The following is a 20,832-nucleotide window of genomic DNA, read 5'->3' as shown; positions in this document are numbered from 1 at the left end:
AAATCTCATAATACCCTTGTTTTAGTTCCCTTCAGGATTTGATTTCTATTCTACGATTTTCAGTTTGATCATTTTTCTTTTTTAGCACTCCGAAAGAGTTACCGATGAATAATTACTTCCAAGGTCGAAGGTGGTGGTTCTGGTTTGAAGCATTGAACCCTATCAACAAGGAAACAACTATACTTTATTTTTTCATGTCCCTATGGACAAGGTAAAATCTATAAACTTTATTTCTAGCAAGTAATCCTAACATAATTTTCTTCTATATTATTACTGTGTTACATGCACATGGCAAAGTTTAACCTAATGAAATTACTCATAATTTTTTTTTTGTTCTCTCATTTTACACTATAGTAAATTAATTTCGTGGAGAATACTGTTTTATGGACTCTTACCCCTCACGTAATAGCTAGTTACATCAATTTTAAAGAAGAAGCCAAACCAAAAAGATGTCAATAAGACACTATAAAAGAGTTGCAAGCATTCTTGGCCAAATCCTCAAAACACAAATATATTTGCATTATTTAATTAATCGAATATTACAAGGGATGTCTCCCACTATCCAGATATTGAAGAGTATCGTATCGTGTCCTCTATTATTAACCACTAAGCTAATTAATTTCTGGAATACTAATTAGTAATTATAGCTTTAAATTCAACAAAATAATTAATGAATAAGCCGCTGATGAAACCATTACAATATGTCCTTTATAAGCGAACAAAATTAATATCAAGACTAATATCTACCGTGTCGATTATCTGATGATGAAAATCTATATATGTACGAATTATGTTAGTAATTTATAGATTATGTTAACATCAAAAAAATAATTATAGATTATGTTTTTTCTTTTACACATTTTTATGAAATACTAATGAAGCTAGCTTCACTAATATTATACTTCAAATCTCATTCAAAAATAAGTATTGAGGAACATATGAACTATATAAGGATTTAAGGCATATCAGAAACTTGCCTCTAACCGGTCAATTGCAAAGATTCGTGACACAACGAAATAGGTCCTCAGGCCGAGTCAAGATTTTCTGAAACTCTAGCTCCTTTTAGCTGATGATAGAACTCTAGAACAGTAGCTATATATTAAAGGACTTCTTAATCAAAAAAGCGATGGCATTGATGAAAATTGCAATTTACAGTACTAAGTACCTAGAGTATATTGGCTAAATTTGATGTGGCATTTACTTATTGGTTAGAACCGCCATTTTTATACTTCAATTTAGCTACTACTGGAGTCAATTATTCTAATCTTATCTTGGCTAAAAACAGTCTTGGAAAGATCCGAATTGTTTCACGTGAGTCGGTTTAAGAATTTTAACGTTCCAAAAAATTCTCTAATTAACCATCGCTTTTACAATTTGCATAGTAAAAGCGAAAATTAATTAGAGAATGAGGTAGTATATTTGAAGTCTAGGATCGAAGTTGGTGGTTCTAGTTCTGGCATAGAATCCGTTACTCAAATGAAAAGACAATGACTATGCCAACTTTTTTTTTTAATGTATCTAACAAAGAACTATCAACTGTACTAATTCTAACAAGGAAGTCCAACACAATGATCATCAATATATTCTTACCTTGTTCCACACGAAGTTTAACCTAATTAAATTACTTAGGTTTTTGATTTTGTCCTCTCATTTTACCCTTGAGTTAATTTCGTGGAGAAAATTGTTTTAAGTTACTCTAATTCCTCACGTAACAGTTACTACAATTTTAAAGAAGCAACCAAACAAAAAAGAACGTCCATGAGACACTATAAAAGAGTGGGAAGTATTCTTGCTCAAATCATCAAAACTCGAATATATATATATATATATATATCTATCCTTGCATTCAAATACAAGCATGACAAAAATACTCTCTACATTATTTGTCCTCTTCACAATCTTTGTCCTCTCCTCAAAACTCGTCTCTTCGAATAGACCTTGCCAAATAGCTCCTCCACCAGGAGTGCAGAACATAGTTCTATCGAATTTCATTTTGTACCGACAAGATGATAGAGCAGCCGGAGTCCAAGTAGCAGGACCTGCCCCGCCTCCAAATTCTACGTTTGCGTTCGGTACGACATATGTCGCTGAAGTTCCGATAACTAGGGCTCCAGATCCAAGATCCAAAAGAATGGCAAACCTTCAGGGAGTGTTTGTTGGGGTTTCTAGGAGTGATCCGAACAATACCATATCTTATATGACTCATATTAGTTTCATTCATGGAAAATACCGTGGGAGCACTCTATCTATCTTTGGGATTAGCAATCGGTCTGAGCCTGTGCGAGAGCGTCCGATTGTCGGAGGAACTGGCAAGTTTAGGCTATCAAGTGGATACGTTGAGACGAGGGATATCTCCGACTATCCGGATGTTGAAGAGTACCATATTTGTGTCCTCCATTATTCCCCCTGAGCTAAATAATTTCTGGAATATTATATATTCAATACTTTAATCAAAATAAATAATGAATAAGCCGTTGATGAAGGCAACTAAATGTATATCTGGATGGATGGGAATAGATCCTGAATGATCATAACCATATTCCATATCATGTATAAGAGAAATGAAAATAAAATCAAGATTAAAATATGTATCATGTGTAAGTTCATATAGTATATGATATGGAAAATCTACATGTGTGTAGTAATTTTATATGCACGATTAATGTTAGTAATTAATAGATTATGTGATTTCTTTTATACATATTTATGAAATACTAATGATCCTAGCTTCACTAATAATTATACTTCAAATCTCATTCACAAATAAGTACCGAGGAACATATGAACTATTGTATATATAAAAGGATTTAAGGAATACCAGAAACTTGCCTCTTAGCGGTCAATTGCAAAGACTGAACCATGAGATGGTTAAGGCCGCGAGAACATCAAAGAAGACGAGTTCTCTTTGAACGAGATAATGGGCGAAGATACTACAAGCAAAGATGGCTGATGGGAGATCAAAAATTCTACAGGAAAAAGATCGATGAATTGTGAACTAAATCGGAAAACTTGTGAAGCAAGCTAAGCACACAAAGTAATACCACCTAGGATTTGTGGCAAAGCCATCTCTAATAATAGGCTAATTTCACATCATATTTAATTCTAGGTTGGATTATATTATATCTCGGTCTGCAAAATTCTGGTTTCAACCTTAAATAGGTCCTGTTACGTAGGTAATGAAGATGTGGAAACTATTCTCCATATCATCTTCTGAAATAGACTTAGCAAACCAATTAATAGTACGCTGTGGGCTCATTGGTTCCTGAACCGGCACCGGCTCTAAGTCCTAATGGGTCTTAAATAAGGATCGAAATCGGTCCTCGGGTGTCGAGTCAAGTGACCCCCACAAAAAAAGTATTCAAATGGGATAAAAGTATATGATTTGGTCTTAAAGCTGCAAAACAAAACGGAAATTCGGATTATATATGTAAGTCCTAGCTAATTAAATGATAAATCCTCTCAGCTGGAGTCCAGCCATCTCCAATTAATCTTCGTCGATGTGGGGAAAAGTCTTTATCGGAAAAATTGGTATTTGACTTGGATGGACTCAATAAAGATAATTGTTTCGAAAATAAATTGCCAACTATAGGGGAAGATGTTTTAAGTATCGTACTTCAACTTTATACTGTTTACAGGAGCCAATTTCAGCACATGTTGGGAATACTGAAGATATATTGATATTGACGATCCGGGACTATCGGCTCGATCGAGAAGGAAATACTACTCCATCCGTCACTAATTAATTGTCGCTTTTACTATGCAATATGCATACCATGTACCAGGTATGATAATGTCTTTTGATTTCACAAAAGAGGATTCTTGTTGACTCCTCATCTGCCATTTTTTCTAGGCTCTTCTAAGCCTAATAATTATAATACCACCCACAACCGTTTTAGGCTCCTCAAATGGAGGGGAGATCTGGCCATAGTCTACTTCCTCTCCCGATCATGATTTGAGACATGGGTTATCAAAGACTATTATGCCAATAAGCAGAAGCAATGTTGGATGAGGTTGTCCATAACATATTTATCTGATATCGGTAAAACTATAAACGCTAAGATTGATTCCATTGCATTCGTAAACACCACTTGGAATGATTTTTTCCTATTCTGGACATCAGAACAGGAAAAAATCATAGTTCGTGTCAATTCGTCTGTGCCCAATTGTCAGAGGAAATTGGAAGCTTAGGGTACGCAGCATGAGGATACGTTGAAATGAGGCTTATTTCCAACAATCCGAATGTTGAAGAGTATCGTATTTGTTGCCTCCATTATTCCTCCTGAGCTTTTTCTGGAAGATATTATATTTTATTTAATCAAAACAATTGATTAATGAATAAGCCGCCGATGAAGCCAATTACATATATATTTTTTGAACAGCCAATTACATATATTTTGATGGGAATAGATCCTGATGAATCATATCCATTTCCTGTGTAAGAATATAAGAAAATTAAATTAAGGCTAATATACGTACTTGTAAGTTCATAATATCTAATAATGAATTATAGAATCTATTTTGTGTAGGATTTATGGCACAGCCATCTCTAATAGTTGGAAATTTTTTCCTTAATAAACAAGTTTTTAAGAAAAAGTTTTGAGGAATTTTTCCCTAACTAAATACACCAACTTTTCTTTGTCTTCATACATGTACCTAGTAAACTTCTAATTCTAACAATAGTAACAATTAATGATCTTCATCAATATATTGGAGTTAGAGTCACTGAAACAGTATTCTCAACGAAACTAACTTACTGCGGTGTAAAATGACAGAAAAACAAAATTTTAAAACAATGATCAGCAATTTAATTAGCTTTATCTTTTTTGTGGAACTAGATAAGAATATATGGGATGTGCTATTTGCACAAATTGAAATGCAAATTGCACGAATTCTAATGACCCTAAACTAAAGTCTTGCTCTCCTTAATTTGACATAGATGAAAATTGCAATTCAAGTATATTGGCTAAATTGATATGGGTATTTACTTAGTTTGTTAACTTACTCGCACGAATCTTATAGCTTTAGCACACAATTAATTAGTTTCATTAAAATTTTGATTTGCACGATTTTCAATTTCATCGGTCTCTTTTTACTAAAGAGTTCCCCATACTATTAATTTCTTTAAATAAGTACTCCCTCCTGTTCACTTTAAATATTGTATAATAAAATTTGCTTTGGTCTACCGGTATCGTTTTATAAAATTCATATATATTTGAGCTAATTTTTTAAATTTATCCTTATATTAATTTAAAATAATTAAAATATAATTTTTCTATTCATATAAATATATATGGTCATAGAGTAATAAATAAAGGACATACTTGTATAGAATCATTTTTGGGTTGGAATCAAACAAGAATTTTTATAGGTATTTCCTTTCAGCACATAACTACGTATTCTAATATTTTTTTGATAGGAGGGACCGCCCGAATCCAAAGAGAACAAAGACTTAGAGAAAATCCAAAGAAAAAAAAAAAACAGATAAACATCTTCAAGAAATTTTTTAGTTTCTGTAACGACTTCCGAGTTAGTAGCATCTTTCAAAACCAATACATTCTTGAGACCAAAATCGACAACAGCCTTTGCTTCATCTACAATGTCAGAAGCTGGAGGACTAGAAGCTTCGCAACATAAATGTTTATTCCGTCTTATTCTAATCTTATTTTGGATAAAAACAGTCTTGGAAAGATCTGAATTGTTTTACGTGCATCGGTTTAAGAATTTTAACGTTCTAAAAAATTCTCTAATTAACCATCGCTTTTACAATTTGCATAGTAAAAGCTACAATTAACTAGAGACAGTTAATTAGAGACGGAGATAGTATATTTGATCTCAAGGATCGAAGTTGGTGGTTCTAGTTCTGGCATAGAACCTGTTACCCGATTGAAAAGGCAATGACCATACCAACTTTTTTTTTAATGTATCTAACAAAGAACTATATATCAACTGTACTAATTCTAACTAGGAATTAAGTCCAACACAATGATAATCAATATATTCTTACCTTGTTCCACACGAAGTTTAACCTAATTCAATTACTTAGGGTTTTGTTTTTGTCCTCTCATTTTACCCTTGAGTTAATTTCGTGGAGAAAATTGTTTTAAGTTACTCTAATTTCTAACTTAACAATCACTACAATTCTAAAGAAGCAACCAAACAAAAAAGAACGTCCATGAGACACTATAAAAGAGTGGGAAGTATTCTTGCTCAAATAATCAAAACTCGAATATATAAATCTATCCTTGCATTCAAATACAAGCATGGCAAAAACACACTCGACATTATTTTTCCTCTTCACAATATTTTTCCTCTCCTCAAAACTCGTTTCTTCGAATAGACCTTGCAAAATAGCTCCTCCACCAGGAGTGCAGAACATAGTTCTGTCGAATTTCATTTTGTACCGACAAGATGATAGAGCAGCCGTCCTCCAAGTAGCAAGACCTGCTCCGCCTCCAAATTCTACATTTGCGTTCGGTACGACATATGTCGTTGAAGTTCCGATAACTGGGGCTCCAGATCCAAGATCCAAAATAATGGCAAACCTTCAGGGAGTGTTTGTTGGGGTTTCTAGGAGTGATCCAAACAATATCATATCTTATATGACTCATATTAGTTTCATTCATGGAAAATACCTTGGGAGCACTCTATCTATCTTTGGGATTAGCAATCGGTCTGAGCCTGTGCGAGAGCGTCCGGTTGTCGGAGGAACTGGCAAGTTTAGGCTATCAAGTGGATACGTTGAGACGAGGAATATCTCCGACTATCCGGATGTTATAGAGTATCATATTTGTGTCCTCCATTATTCCCCCTCACCTAAATAATTTCTGGAATATTATATATTAAATACTTTAATCAAAATAAATAATGAATAAGCCGTTGATGAAGGCAACTAAACGTATATCTGGATGGATGGGAATAGATCATGAATGATCATAACCATATTCCATATCATGTATAAGAGAAATAAAAATAAAATCAAGATTAAAATATGTATCATGTGTAAGTTCATATAGTATATGATATGGAAAATCTACATGTGTGTAGTAATTTTATATGCACGATTAATGTTAGTAATTAATAGATTATGTGATTTCTTTTATACATATTTATGAAATACTAATGATCCTAGCTTCACTAAAATTATACTTCAAATCTCATTCAAAAATAAGTACCGAGGAACATATGAACTATTGTATATATAAAAGGATTAAGGAATACCAGAAACTTGCCTCTTAGCGGTCAATTGCGAACGCTGAACCATGAGATGGTTAAGGCCGTGAGAACATAGAAGAAGACGAGTTCTCTTTGAACGAGATAATGGGCGAAGATACTACAAGCAAAGATGGCTGATGGGAGATCCAAAATTCTACAGGAAAAAGATCGATGAATTGTGAACTAAATCGGAAAACTTGTGAAGCAAGCTAAGCACACAAAGTAATACCACCTAGGATTTGTGGCAAAGCCATCTCTAATAATAGGCTAATTTCACATCATATTTAATTCTAGGTTGGATTATATTATATCTCGGTCTGCAAAATTCTGGTTTCGAGCTTAAATAGGTCCTGTTACATAGGTCATGAAGATGTGGAAACCATTCTCCATGTCATCTTCTGAAATAGACTTAGCAAACCAATTAATAGTACGCTGTGGGCTCATTGGTTCCTGAACCGGCACCGGCTCTAAGTCCTAATGGGTCTTAAATAAGGATCAAAATCGGTCCTCGGGTGTCGAGTCAAGTGACCCCCAAAAAAAAAAGTATTCAAGTGGGATAAAAGTATTTGATTTGGTTTTAAAGCTGCAAAACAAAACGGAAATTCGGATTATATATGTAAGTCCTAGCTAATTAAATGATAAATCCTCTCAGCTGGAGTCCAGCCATCTTCAATTAATCTTCGTCGATGTGGGGAAAAGTCTTTATGGAGTGTTTGTTGGGGTTTCTAGGAGTGATCCGTGTTAACGACCCTGTATTCCCAACCAGGAGGAAATACAAGATCTCAAGACCAAAAATTGAAGAAAACAGAGTTTTTTCAATGGAACAGTAACACTGGAAAAGCTAAAACTGGAAAGTAAATTTGATCTTCTCTTTTCTTCTTCAAAACAGGAAAGTAAAAGGATAAACTAATTTTTCTTTCATTTGATTTAAAGTAAAAGTGCAGAAACTAAAATTTGGAATAGAATTGTGCTCTCATTCAATTTTTCTCCTACAACTATTTACACACACACACATATATATATATATAAGATTTTTACTAGCTCACCAAGCACTTAGACTAACAAATAATGGCAAGACAAGTGTGCCAATCACTTTCAAGCTAATGTCTAATTTCTATTGGCTGATAGAAAAGCATAAAACTTGAGCTGAATGACAAAATACCAGAGAAAACCATTCCTGGCATTCAGCCTTTATTTGACAGTAAAACTGGTAATTCCTTGAAATTGTGATTTGAAGAGCAATTTTCACTTTCTGGCTGAGAAACTCCAATGCAGCAACATATATAGGCTTGAACCATCATATATGACCTATCTTGATCATGAAACTCAATGCCATAAAAAAGTAGAGGAATTTGAGACTTGTAGTTCTTCAAAAGACACTTACAATGAGCCTTATAGGAGATATCTTCAATTCTATCATAAGCAGCTCCAATGCAGCAGCACACACAATTTTGAATCATCATATATGATATATATGGAGCAAATAGAACTCCAATTTCCCATGAATATAGAAAATCACATTTTGAGCTCAAAAAGCCTTCAAAAGTGACCATCAAAATGTTTTTCTCACCTCTGCTTGTTATAAGCTCAATGCAGCCATCCAAACACTCCATAAACATCACATATAACATGATCGCAGCATCCATTAACCATTTTCTAGCTAAAAACTCAAAATTGACATTTGAGTTCTTAAAAGAGCTAAAATCAACAATCTGGGTGATCAGAATCTGCATATGACCTCTTTTCTGCATTTTTCTTTCATATACATGTTTGGAATACCATTTTACAGCTTCGTTTAAGTTTGAGTCCATTCCGGCTTACCATTAAAAGATAGCTGTTTTGGTCCCGCATCTCTTTTACTGCGCTGCAGGTCCTTGGATGCTGTTTTCTGCAAATTCTTCTATTTCAGGGACGATGCAGCTCGGTTTTAGCTCTACCAACAGACCAGTTTTGCCTTTTAGAATGTCACTAAGCTTTAAGAACATCATTCCACATCCATTCCTCATTAATGGCTCCTGTTTCAAGATTTTCTTCATCTTCAGTAAGCTTTCTTCACCAAGTATACAGCCATTGGCTTGATTAAATCCATGATTGGAGAATTCTTTGCACAATCTAATCCAACAATCCGAACAATACTAGGCCTATTATGACTCATATAAGTTTCATTAGAGGCAAGGACAAAGGGAGCACTCTATTCATTTTTTGGATTAGCAATGGCTCTGAGCTTAAGAGAAAGTGCCAAATTGTCCCAATTGTCAGAGTAACTGACATGCTTAAGCTAGCATCGGGGTACGTGAAAGCGAGTGATATCTCCAACCATCCAGATGTTGAAGAGTATCATATTTGCCTCCTCCATCATACCCCAGACCTCATTAATTTCTGGAATACTATATATTAAATATATCTTTAATTTAATCAAAATAATTAATGAGTAATCCATTGATGAAGGCAATCAACATATTCTTCCGTATGTGTTCCACACATAGTTTAACTTAAGTTACTAATCACTTATGGTTTTTTTTTGGGTAAATTTCGTGGAGAATGTTGTTATAGTTACTCTATTTAACTTAAGTTACTAATCACTTATGGTTTTTTTTTTTTTTTCGGGTAAATTTCATGGAGAATGTTGTTATAGTTACTCTATTCCTGACTTAACAAATACTACAATTGTACATTCATACTACTGTATGAACTTTTTATAATCACTTCCCTATCATTTTTTTACGGCAAAACAGATCCATATCTGCTACTTCTAGTAATACTAATCTTACGCTTGTTTCTCATTACCGTTTAATACTGCATTGGAATGACAGTATTACACTTTTCAAACAAACTGGAAATGTTATTGTTCGTAAAATTAATAAATTAAAAATAGAAATTGAAAGAAACAGAAAAGGAAATTAGAATCAACCAGCTTAAAAACTACCGATCGTCATAAGTAATTAAACCAAGGTTAAATATTCTTCTTAAAAAAAAATTCACAATGAACCAACTATACTTGCAAGTAACAAAACTATACTTATTATTTTTTTTTTCATGTACAGTAAGTACTATCAGCTTTCTAATCCTAAAATAGTTATAATCCTAACACCATGATATTCAAAGACATTCTACCGTGTTCCACAGAAAATTTAACCTGATCAAGTTACTTTTGTTTACTTTTTTTGGTTCTCTCATTTTACACTAGAGTAAATAAATTTCGTAGAGACTACTGTTTTAGTGACTCTAATTCCTCACGTAATAGTCACAACAACTTTAAAGAAGCAATTAAAAAATACATCATCAATAAGATACTATAAAAGAGTGGTAAGCATTTTTGGCAAAAATCATCAAAATATCCAGTTCCCGAATGTTCAATCATATCCAGTACGGCATTTCAAATTTTGTTTAACCAACCAATTGAGTGCTCTACTCTAGCTATTTCACTACTTTTTTCCTCTACTCACATACTCCAGTAGTATTCTTTATCTCTCTATGACGTAGAACGCATTGCACAAGATTATCTCACTTGGGTCGACAGCCAAAAGCGCAAGGAGATGGATCGTTGAATTGAAGTTTTGCACAAGAAAAGTCAACCTATATAAAAATTGCCATAACTTTTGACTCGGTTGTCAGAATCACTATTATAATATATTTTCGGAAAGCTCTCGAGAAGATCTATCGGTTTAGTTGAGTCTACCTAGTTGAAGTTTTTCAAGGGCTTCATTCGAGCCTGTTTCGGTCTTCAACAAGTCTTTCTTATTTTCGTGGACCCAAAAGTGGATTTAGTATTTTTTTTTGTTTTTAGTTGTTTTTCAGTCTCGGAACTATTTAAACGATTTTTGTATCTTATTTGGTTATCTTTGAAATAATAAAACTTTAGTTTGAGAGCTTCTCAACTGTTTTTTAGATTTCTGGTATTGAAACCTATTATACGCTACTTAGACTTTCACTCTACGACTCCAGCGAGATGGAAACACTACTGTAATCTACATACTATGGCCATAATTAGAAGAAAAGAATTTCAAGCAATGGTGTACTATATTTGGTAGGAAAGAAATAGAATTACTTTTCAAGGCGGAATTGGAAATACTTCTGTTGTCATTAAGCAAGCAAGAGAAGCTGTTTTATTTTCCATTTTATACAAAGCTAAACCACAGGATGCCAGTTTAATAGATAAATGGAGATAATATATTATGATGAAGTTTCTTTTGTACTGAGAAGCAGGCATGTCTGCACTCTGTTTTGACTAGTGTTTTTTTTTTAGTGTTAGGTTGTATATCTTAATTCTTTTGGTGAATAAAATTATATTATTGACAAAAAAATTAAAATATATCGAGACTGTCAATGTAGGAAGTAATTAATATTCCCAGACTGCAATATATTTGAAGTCTAGACGTCTAGGATCAAAGCTGATCGACGAGGTGACTATTCCAATTTTTTTTTCCCTAAATGTACCTAACAAAAACTATCAACTTAATTCTGAGTCTAACAACTAAGTAAGAGAAAGTGCGTAGCACAATAATCTTCAATATATTCTTCCGTGTTCCACACAAAGTTTAACTTAAGTAAATCACTTATGGTTTTACAATGGGCTAAATTTCGTGCAAAATATTGTTTTAGACTTTTAGTTACTCTATTCCTGACTTAAAAATTACTCCAATTTTAAAGAAGCAACGAACCAAAAAAGACATCCATAAGACACTACTACAAAAGAGTGGTAACCATATATCATGTATTAAGAGTTCTTGATATTTTTTTTATGGTTTTATTTTTTTTCTTCTTTTGTCCTCTCAAATTACGCTGGAGTAAATTAATTTCGAGAACAATACTTCTTTAGTGAAATCTAATTCCTCACGTAATATATAGTAAGAACAATTTTCAAAAAGCAACTAAATAAAAAAGACATAATGAGACACTATAAAAGAGTGGTAAGTATTCTTGGCCAAATTATAAGACTGAAACATATCTTTGCATTAACTAATTAATCAAACGTGACAAGCATGGCAACAGTTTTTGTTGTCCTGACCATCACATTAGTGTTTGTCTCCTCCTCAATTAATCTCGTTACTTGTCATTTTTGTGAAATATCAGTTCCGCAAGGAATGCATAACATAAAGTTAACCCAAATGACAATCTACCGACAAGACAGTAGAGCAGGCATTATCCAAGTAGCAGGACCTCCCACGCCGGCAAATGATAATTTGGCGTTCGGTACGACATTGGTCGGTGATTTTCTGATGACCGTGGCTCCCGATCCACGCTCCAAAGAAATTGGAAGACTTCAGGGCATGGCTGTTGGGGTTTCTAGGAGTGATCCCAACAATACTAGTCTTTCTTCTTCTCGAACTCATATCAGTTTCACTCATGGCAAGTACAGAGGAAGCACTCTATCTATTTTGGGGATTAGCAATCTGTCTGAGCCAGTGCGTGAGAGCCCGGTTGTCGGAGGAACTGGCGAGCTTAAGCTATCATCGGGATACGCTGAATTGAGGGATGTCTCCGACTATCCTGATGTTGAAGAGTATCGTATTTGTGTCCTCCATTATTCACCTAGAGCTTAACTGGAATATTTATTAAATATATATATCTTTCATTGAATCAAAATAATCAATGAACAAGCCACTGATCGATGAAGGCAATTATATATATATATATATATATGTAGATGGATGGGTATATATGTATAGATCCCGAATGATCATATATCCAGTACGGCATTTCAAATTATACATGAGGAAATAACTGCACATTGAATAAGCGATCATTATCATATTGTAATTTAAATAAATAGGACGCACGATCACAGAAACACAAAAGATAATTTATCGGGATAGTTATGATTCAAATCTAAAAGAGTACATAACCTCTTCCAGGCCAGTTGATTGTTGAAGAACCAAATTTTTTTTAGAAAGATTAAATATTTATTCAATAATTAATGTGGTCGAATTTGAAACTGTAATCAACCTGTTGAGATTCAACTTCATGACAGTTAGAATCAAAGAGCTCAAATGGCATCGTATATGTGGAGATGGACTAAGTCGGCAAGTGATTGAGAAGATAGGCTAAGACAGAAAATGGGTTTGATGCAACCCAAAGCCCAGTGCAGAACACGCTAGAGAGACTGATGATTTAAGCGGGAGAGTTTTCAAATGTCTGGTGATACAAACTCAAAGGAGATTGTCCATGCTCATGTTGCGTTTGGTGATCCCTTGTAACTGCATCCATTGGATGGATCCAACTCAGTATCTGTTGATTACGCGATCTGGAGTCGCGCCTTCTCCACAGCTGCTTTAATGAAAAACAAGCTAGCTTTTCTAACTGGGAACTGTACTTTGGCAGCTCAACCTCCACATCTCCAGGATCAGTGACTCCGCTACAATGCCTTGGTCAAGTCAAGGCTGATTCGTGCTGTATCTGACCATTTCTCTTCACTACTTTACTGATGTAGCCTCTGCTTCGAAAGATATGGAGAAACGTTTTTCAAAGGATAACAGATCTAGGATCTTCTATCTTCACCGTAAGCTGGCATTGATGATCCAGGTAGATTAGTCCATTTCCAGCTATTTCAACACTCTCCAAATTACAACATGACGAGCATTCCAAATGAATTTCCACTTTTCCTTGGCTATGGAGGGGCCAACATGCTTTCTGACATAAATGAAGTAAAGGCGCTTCTCGGAGACCTTCAAGATCATGACTCCGGCAAGCTGGTGGGACAATACATAGATGATTATGCTCATTTTGATTTTGTGTTTGGGGTTAATGCAAACCAAGTTGTTTACATTCCTCTAATGGCATTCTTCAACCTCAACCGATCTTCAGGTTGCTGTTTTTGACAGAGTTTGTATGTGTTATGTGTTGTCTCATTCGCCAAAATTAAAGATAATCTGATAGCCTGTTTTGGAATTTTACGTTTGTTTTTGCCAAAATGTTCTGTGCATAAACAGACAGAATTAAGGATATATTTATAATGCTTAAGCTTAAATTTGACATTATGCTAAAGAATTTTCATTCTTGTCTGGAACAAATATTTTTATACATAAATGTTTAGTCAATTACAAAATCAATTATAATACAGAAGTCATATACCTTAAAGCATTAGGGTAACAGTCTGATTCTCTTTCTGATGGATTCTGAAACCAAATCTATGAAGAGAAAAAATTCTGAAATCAAATCTATGAAGAGAAAAAGGGAGAAGAAGAAAATAATGGGAACGGGCATCGGTGATGTACCAGAGGACATCCTAGGGGAGATCCTGAGTAGGTTACCTGCAAAGTCAATCCATTGTTCGTGTCGATTTTCTGTAAACAGGGGTGTTTGATAATCAAAATTCCTCTGTTTTGTGGAAGGCACCTAACATTCATGGCAGAGGACAGCGGCAGAGAAGAAGAACGTGAACTCGGGATGGGTCAGTATTTTTGTCCTCCTTTGTCTTTAGATCTACACTCGGCTGTTGTGTTGGAGGAAAGCAACAGAGCGTCTATGGAGACACTATCAGATAGACGCCCTCTTGTACCGTTGAGGTTTGGTAGTTGGAGCAGAATGGTTGTCGAATCTCATGGATTATTTTGCCGTTTTGATTCCGAAAGGCTAATTATTGTAAGCAATCCTGCAACAAGACAGGTTGTTTCATTACCACCGATTGCAATTACTTTTGGACCAGACAACATCCACAGTCATAGGGGTCCCCTGGATAGTCGTCCAACGTTCAAAGACGTGGCTGGTTCTTTCTGTTATGATAAAATCTCCAAATAGCACAAGGTCCTTCATAATATTTATCCAAACATAGTGGAGATATTCACCCTAGAAGGAAATAATGATGGTTCTTGGCAAAGTATTCCTTCAATCTCACCTTACGGCTTTGCTGACAAGCCTGTTGTACGTGCTCATGGCGACGCACGCTGGCTTGTCTTTCACGACCCTGACTGGGAAAACACCAATTCCAACGTACCAGGTATGATAATGTCTTTTGATTTCACAATAGAGGAATTCGTGTTGACTCCTCATCCTCCGTCTTTTCTAGGCTCTTCTACGCCTAATAATTATAATACCACCCACAACTGTTTTAGGCTCCTCAAATGGAGGGGAGATCTGGCCATAGTCTACTTCTCCTCTCCCGATCTTGATTTGAGACATGGGTTATCAAAGACTATTATGCCAATAAGCAGAAGCAATGTTGGGCGAGGTTGTCATAACATATCTATCAGATATCGGTAAAACTATAAACGCTAAGATTGATTCTGTTGCATTCGTAAACACCACTTGGAATGATTTTTTCCTATTCTGGTGGACATCAGAACTGGAAAAATTCATAGTTCGTGTCAATTCGTCTGAGGTGTTTGAAAATCAAAACTCCTCTATTTTGTGCAAGGCACCCTGACATTCATAGAGGGGGACGGCGGAGGCGAAGAAGAATGTGAACTCTTGATCGGTCCGATCAATTGTGATATAATGACTTTAGATCTATACTCGGTTGTTGTGTCAAAGGACATCAGAGCGTTTATGGAGGCACTTTATTGGAGAGACATGCTCTTGTAGCGCTACAGCGTCGCATTGGTTTCTTGGGCCAAATGGTTGCTGAATCTTATGTATGATTTGGCTTTCTTACTTCTCCACGGCTAAGTGTATGCAATCCTGCAACAAGAGAAATTGTTTCATTACCACCGGTTGCAATTGCTTTTGGACCGAATAACATCCACAGGGGTCGACCGGGGAGTTATCCAATGTTGAACCACATGGCTGTTGCTTTCGGTTATGATAAAATCTCCAAAAAGCACAAGGTTATTCATGCTATTTTTCCAAACATTGTGGAGATTATCACCCTCGCCTCTCTAAATATGTGCCTCTTCCTCCTCCATTCCCTCGACCAGAAAGAGTTAGCAGTATAATTTCCAGTCATTGGTTTTAAAGATGCTTGGACAAAGTTTATTCTATTTAATTAGTGCAAGACAAGTATAAGACTGTACCTCAGGAAAATTCTCAAAGTAAATTGGAAGTGAAGGGACTTTCTGTGAATGAAATTCTCGAATTGGGATGGAGAAATCTGGTGTTGAGATTTTCTCTGCATCAATGGCGGAACTCGATTTCAAGGAGAATACAGATGGATTACCCTCCAGATTTTGTTTAGGATTAAAAATTGGATTTGGGGTATTCGAGAGATAACGGCGGCATATGAAGGATACGATGTGGAGATTGGAGGTGGAGGGGGAGGTTGGGTGGCTGATATGGCGGTGTCGGCTGCGAGAAGAAGCTGCGAAGGAGTTTGGTTGGCGATGAGAGCAGGGTCTGAACACGAGGAGTTCGTGGAGGGCTAAGGGAGGCGATACGTGAGGACCCGACGCATAAAGTTTTGGTAATTGAAGAAGATGGAGGGACATGACTGGCTGAGCCGGCGGCGTCGGCGCCAAGGAGAAGGTGAGAAGGGGTTTTGGATTATGAAGGGTTCAGACGTGACATCGAGAGATCTATTTTTGGGATTAGCAATCGCTCTGAGCCTGTGCGAGAGCGCCCAATTGTCGGAGGAAATCGGAAGCTTACGGTAGCATCAGGATACGTTGAAATGAGGTATGTCTCCGACAACCAGGATGTTGAAGAGTATCGTATTTTTTTGCCTCCATTATTACTCCTGAGCTTTTCTGGAAGATATTATATTTTATATAATCAAATAATTGATTAATGAAGAAGCAGCTTATGAAGGCAATTACATATATATGGATGGGAATAGATCCGGAGTCATATTCATTTCCTGTATAAGAAATTAATAAATTAAATTAAGGCTAACATATGTACTTGTAAGTTCATATTATCTAATAATGAATCATAGAATCTATTTTGTGTAGGATTTATATATGGCAGAGCCGTCTCTAATAATTGGCCAACTTTTCTTTTAACTTCTAATTCTAACAATAGTAACAAGTAAATGTAACACAATGATCTTCATCAATATTCTTAACTAGTTCCACATAAAAGTTAAAGCTAATTAAATTGCTTATGCATTTTTTAAAATTTCGTTTTTTCTGTCATTTTACACTGCAGTAAGTTAGCTTGGTTGAGAATATTGTTTTAGTGACTCTAACTCCTCACGTAAGGGCTGTGCTATTTGCAGGAATTCAAATGCTAATTGCACGAATTCAAATGTACTTCACTTCAATTTAGTATTACTCGACCGAAATTGATAATACGGCACAAACACAAAAAGGTGACAACATTTTACTCTGGCCCAATTTATTAACTTACTCACACGAATCTAATAACACCTTGTTTTAGTTTCCTTCAAGATTTGACTTCTACAATTTGCAATTTGATCGGTTTTCTTTTTTACTACTCCGTAAGAGTTACCGAAGAAATCGTCTAAGACAGCTATAATGCTTCGATTTGATATAGGAGGGGCATTTTTGTTGGGATAAGGGTAGAAAGTGTAGTTTTCCGATATATGATCATTCGGGATCTATATATATCCATCACAATATACATATATATATATATATTTATATATTTAATTGCCTTCATCAACAGCTGTTATTCATTAATTATTTTGATTAAATTTATAAAGATATATTTAATATATAATGTAGCGGCATGATTTCAATTCACCAGTTTGAACAGGTTCGGTTTGGTTAGACCAATCTCATATTTGATTTAAATCAGGCCGGGACTTTGTGTAGCTGATTTAGTTTCTAGAAGATGTACCTCGTTTAAAAATGACCCAGAGCAAGATATTGAGATTAGTCACTCGAAGTCGTCCGAGAAATTGAACTTTGAAGCTCTGTATCAGCTTCCACAGCCTCGATAAACTTTCTAAACTGAAGCGCCACCATAACCCTAACAATCCATCACAAACGACTTAGAATCATTAGAAGAGAGAGGAGAGAGATGGGGAAAAAGATTGAAAGGCTCACTTCATTGAATGATTTTGGGCCTCCATGCTGGAGAGGAATCGCGATTGGAGGGCGCAACCATGCCGGCGAGGAATCGCAGGGCTTGAGAGAGGAAGGTTTTGTTTAGTAATGATGAATATCGATGGCAGATGAAGAGGTAATAAGTTAAAAGTACAATAGATCGGAGGCTCGTTGATAAATTTAATTTAGCCAGCAAATGTATTCGGTGACGAGATAACTTAATAGATATTACCTTCTCATCCATCGGTACGTTCTCTTTATTATTACTATGAGTGCAGGAAACAGAACACAGTAATCTATAATTAGTGACAATATTTTTTACATTTGATCACAAGAAAAAAATATTGTCATTAAAACATATTGTTAAAATCGAATATAAGTTATAATCACAACAAAATGTATTGTCACAGAAAGAATTTTCTCCACTACTGTTATGTTCTGTTTCCATAGGTACTAAAGATGATGTTCTTTTTTTCTAAACTTGACAAGTGGAAATTACTTTTCATGTCATCGATCTTATCAAATAGACTTAATGCATATTGCAATTCACAGTACCAAAGTTTGGCTAAATTGATCGATGTGGTATTGACGTATTGGCTTAAAAACCACCATTTTTTAAAATACACATACGTCAATTTAGCTAAAAATTATCGGGAGAAAAATTGATAATACAATACAAATACAAAAAGGTTAAAACATTACTCGCACAAATCTCATAACACTCTTGTTTTTGCTCCTTCAGAACTTGATTTGTACAATATTTTGAAAGAGTTACGGATACGAATAATTTCTTTTACTAATAAATTTGAAAAGGGTGGTCTTCGACATAGAGTAATACAAATCTTACACTTTTTTCTCATAACCATTAGTACTCCATTGGAATGGTCATATATGCAAGCTGAGACTCGAAAAGAAGTAGGGTCATTTGCATAAATTTATAAGTTCTTTGAAGATAATGAGGTCCTTTTTTGTATAAGTTATTGAGTCATTAAACATTAAAAAAAAATTTAAATGCTATCGTTTCTTTCAGTAATCGTAACACAATGATATTCTTCAACATATTCTTAATTACTGTGTTCCACACATAAATTAACCAAATTAACTTGTGTTTTTGTTCTCTCATTTTATCCTGGAGTCAATTAAATTCTTGAAGAATATTGTTATAGTGACTCTAATTAATATTCTTCACGTAATATTAGTTAGATCAGTTTCAAAGAAGCCACCAAGCAACAAGGGACACCAAAAAGACACTATAAATAAGTGCCAAGTATTCCTGACCAAAACATCAAAACTCAAATATCCTTGCATTCAAATTACAAATACAAGCATGGCAAAAGAAATACTCTCAACATTATTTTGTCCTTTTCACATTAGTTTCGTGGAGAATACGTTTTTAGTGACTCTAATTCTCACGTAACATATAGTTACATCAATTTTAAAAAAGCAACCAAACAAATAAGGCATTAATAAGACAATATAAAAGAGTGCTAAGTATTCCTGGCCAAAGAATCAAAACTCGAATGTCATTGCATTCAAAATACAAATACAACCATGTCAAAAGAAATAATCTCGACATTATCTGCCCTCTTCACATTAATCTTCATCGTTTCCTCAAACCATGTTACTTCGAATCGACCTTGCGAAATAGCACCTCCACCAGGAGTGCAGAACATAGTTCTATTGGATATGACAATCTACCGACAAGACGATAGAGCAGCTAGTGTCCAAGTTGCAGGACCTGTCCCGCCTCCTAATTCTTCATTTTGCGTTCGGTACGATGATAGTGGGCGATGTTCCTATGACGGTGACTCCTGATCCGCACTCCAAGGAAATTGCAAGACTCCAGGGAACGTTTGTTGGGGTTTCTAGGAGTGATCCGAACAATACTAGGTCTTATATGTCTCATATAAGTTTCATTAGAGGAAAGTACAAAGGAAGCAGTCTTTCTATTTTTGGGATTAGCAATTACTTTGATCCTGTGCGAGAGCGCCCCATTGTTGGAGGAAACCGGAAACTTAGGGTAGCATCGGGATACATTGAAGCGAGGGATATCTCCGACAATCCGAATGTTGAAGAGTATCACATTTGTTGCCTCCATTATGCCCCCTAGATCGTTTTCTAAAGATATAAATTTTATTTCATCAAAATAATTATTTAATGAATAAGCCGCTGATGAAGGCAATTACATACATATATGGATGGGAAGAGATCCCGAGTCAGATCCATATGATGTGTAAGAAAATATAAAATTATATCAAGAATAATATGTGTACTGTACTTGTAAGTTCATACATATAATAATGAATTATTAATGACTTTATTTTGTGTAGTTATTTTAATTTTGTGTTTTCATCAAAAAAATATTTTAATTTTGTGTAGGATTTCTGGCAAAGCCATCCCAAATATAATCCCTTAAGTACAAAACATTACCTCGCATACTCATGAGAGCTTACGCTGTAAAAAAGCTTACATAGTTTAATTCTAGATTTTGAACTCATGTCCTGTCACTTTCCATATTGTCATCTTATCACATAGACCTAACGTTTTAATTACTAGTCGATTTATTCTTTTTGGTCTCAATTTGGTTCCTCAGCAGATACTGGCGTCATGTCAGATGGGTCTCAAATTAGAGCCGAATTGGTCATCCGGCCAAGTCGAGATTTTCTGAAACTCTAGTTCATTTGAGTATTGATTGAACTCTAGCCTATATTGTTCTTAAAAAAAAAAAAAAAAACCGATG

At 35.0% G+C, this 20,832-nt stretch overlaps 4 protein-coding genes across 4 annotated transcripts; all 4 read left to right on the top strand.

The window, feature by feature from the left end:
- The first annotated feature begins 1,858 nt into the window (after positions 1-1,858).
- On the top strand, positions 1,859-2,410 carry LOC139882163 (dirigent protein 22-like). The gene has a single exon (XM_071866529.1). The coding sequence runs from the start codon at positions 1,859-1,861 to the stop codon at positions 2,408-2,410; it is 552 nt and encodes a 183-aa protein (XP_071722630.1).
- A 3,850-nt stretch (positions 2,411-6,260) lies between these two features.
- On the top strand, positions 6,261-6,821 carry LOC139882162 (dirigent protein 22-like). The gene has a single exon (XM_071866528.1). The coding sequence runs from the start codon at positions 6,261-6,263 to the stop codon at positions 6,819-6,821; it is 561 nt and encodes a 186-aa protein (XP_071722629.1).
- Positions 6,822-12,194: 5,373 nt separating this feature from the next.
- LOC139882161 (pterocarpan synthase 1-like) lies at positions 12,195-12,755 on the top strand. Its single transcript, XM_071866527.1, has one exon. The coding sequence runs from the start codon at positions 12,195-12,197 to the stop codon at positions 12,753-12,755; it is 561 nt and encodes a 186-aa protein (XP_071722628.1).
- Positions 12,756-18,066: 5,311 nt separating this feature from the next.
- Positions 18,067-20,202, top strand: LOC139882160 (dirigent protein 19-like). The gene is made up of 2 exons (XM_071866525.1): positions 18,067-18,187; positions 19,877-20,202. The coding sequence occupies exons 1-2, from the start codon at positions 18,067-18,069 to the stop codon at positions 20,200-20,202; spliced, it is 447 nt and encodes a 148-aa protein (XP_071722626.1).
- The last annotated feature ends 630 nt before the right edge of the window (positions 20,203-20,832 follow it).

The sequence above is a fragment of the Rutidosis leptorrhynchoides genome, unplaced genomic scaffold (assembly GCF_046630445.1).
Source record: "Rutidosis leptorrhynchoides isolate AG116_Rl617_1_P2 unplaced genomic scaffold, CSIRO_AGI_Rlap_v1 contig238, whole genome shotgun sequence".
In the NCBI taxonomy this organism is placed as follows: Eukaryota; Viridiplantae; Streptophyta; class Magnoliopsida; order Asterales; family Asteraceae; genus Rutidosis; species Rutidosis leptorrhynchoides.
This window is presented reverse-complemented; position numbering and strand designations above follow the sequence as displayed.

Coding starts and splice junctions, on each gene's coding strand:
- LOC139882163 (XM_071866529.1), top strand. CDS start 1,859: ATGACAAAAATACTCTCTACATTATTTGTCCTCTTCACAATCTTTGTC.
- LOC139882162 (XM_071866528.1), top strand. CDS start 6,261: ATGGCAAAAACACACTCGACATTATTTTTCCTCTTCACAATATTTTTC.
- LOC139882161 (XM_071866527.1), top strand. CDS start 12,195: ATGGCAACAGTTTTTGTTGTCCTGACCATCACATTAGTGTTTGTCTCC.
- LOC139882160 (XM_071866525.1), top strand. CDS start 18,067: ATGGGGAAAAAGATTGAAAGGCTCACTTCATTGAATGATTTTGGGCCT. Junction 18,188..19,876: donor GCAGGGCTTGAGAGAGGAAG/GTTTTGTTTAGT, acceptor GTACGATGATAG/TGGGCGATGTTCCTATGACG.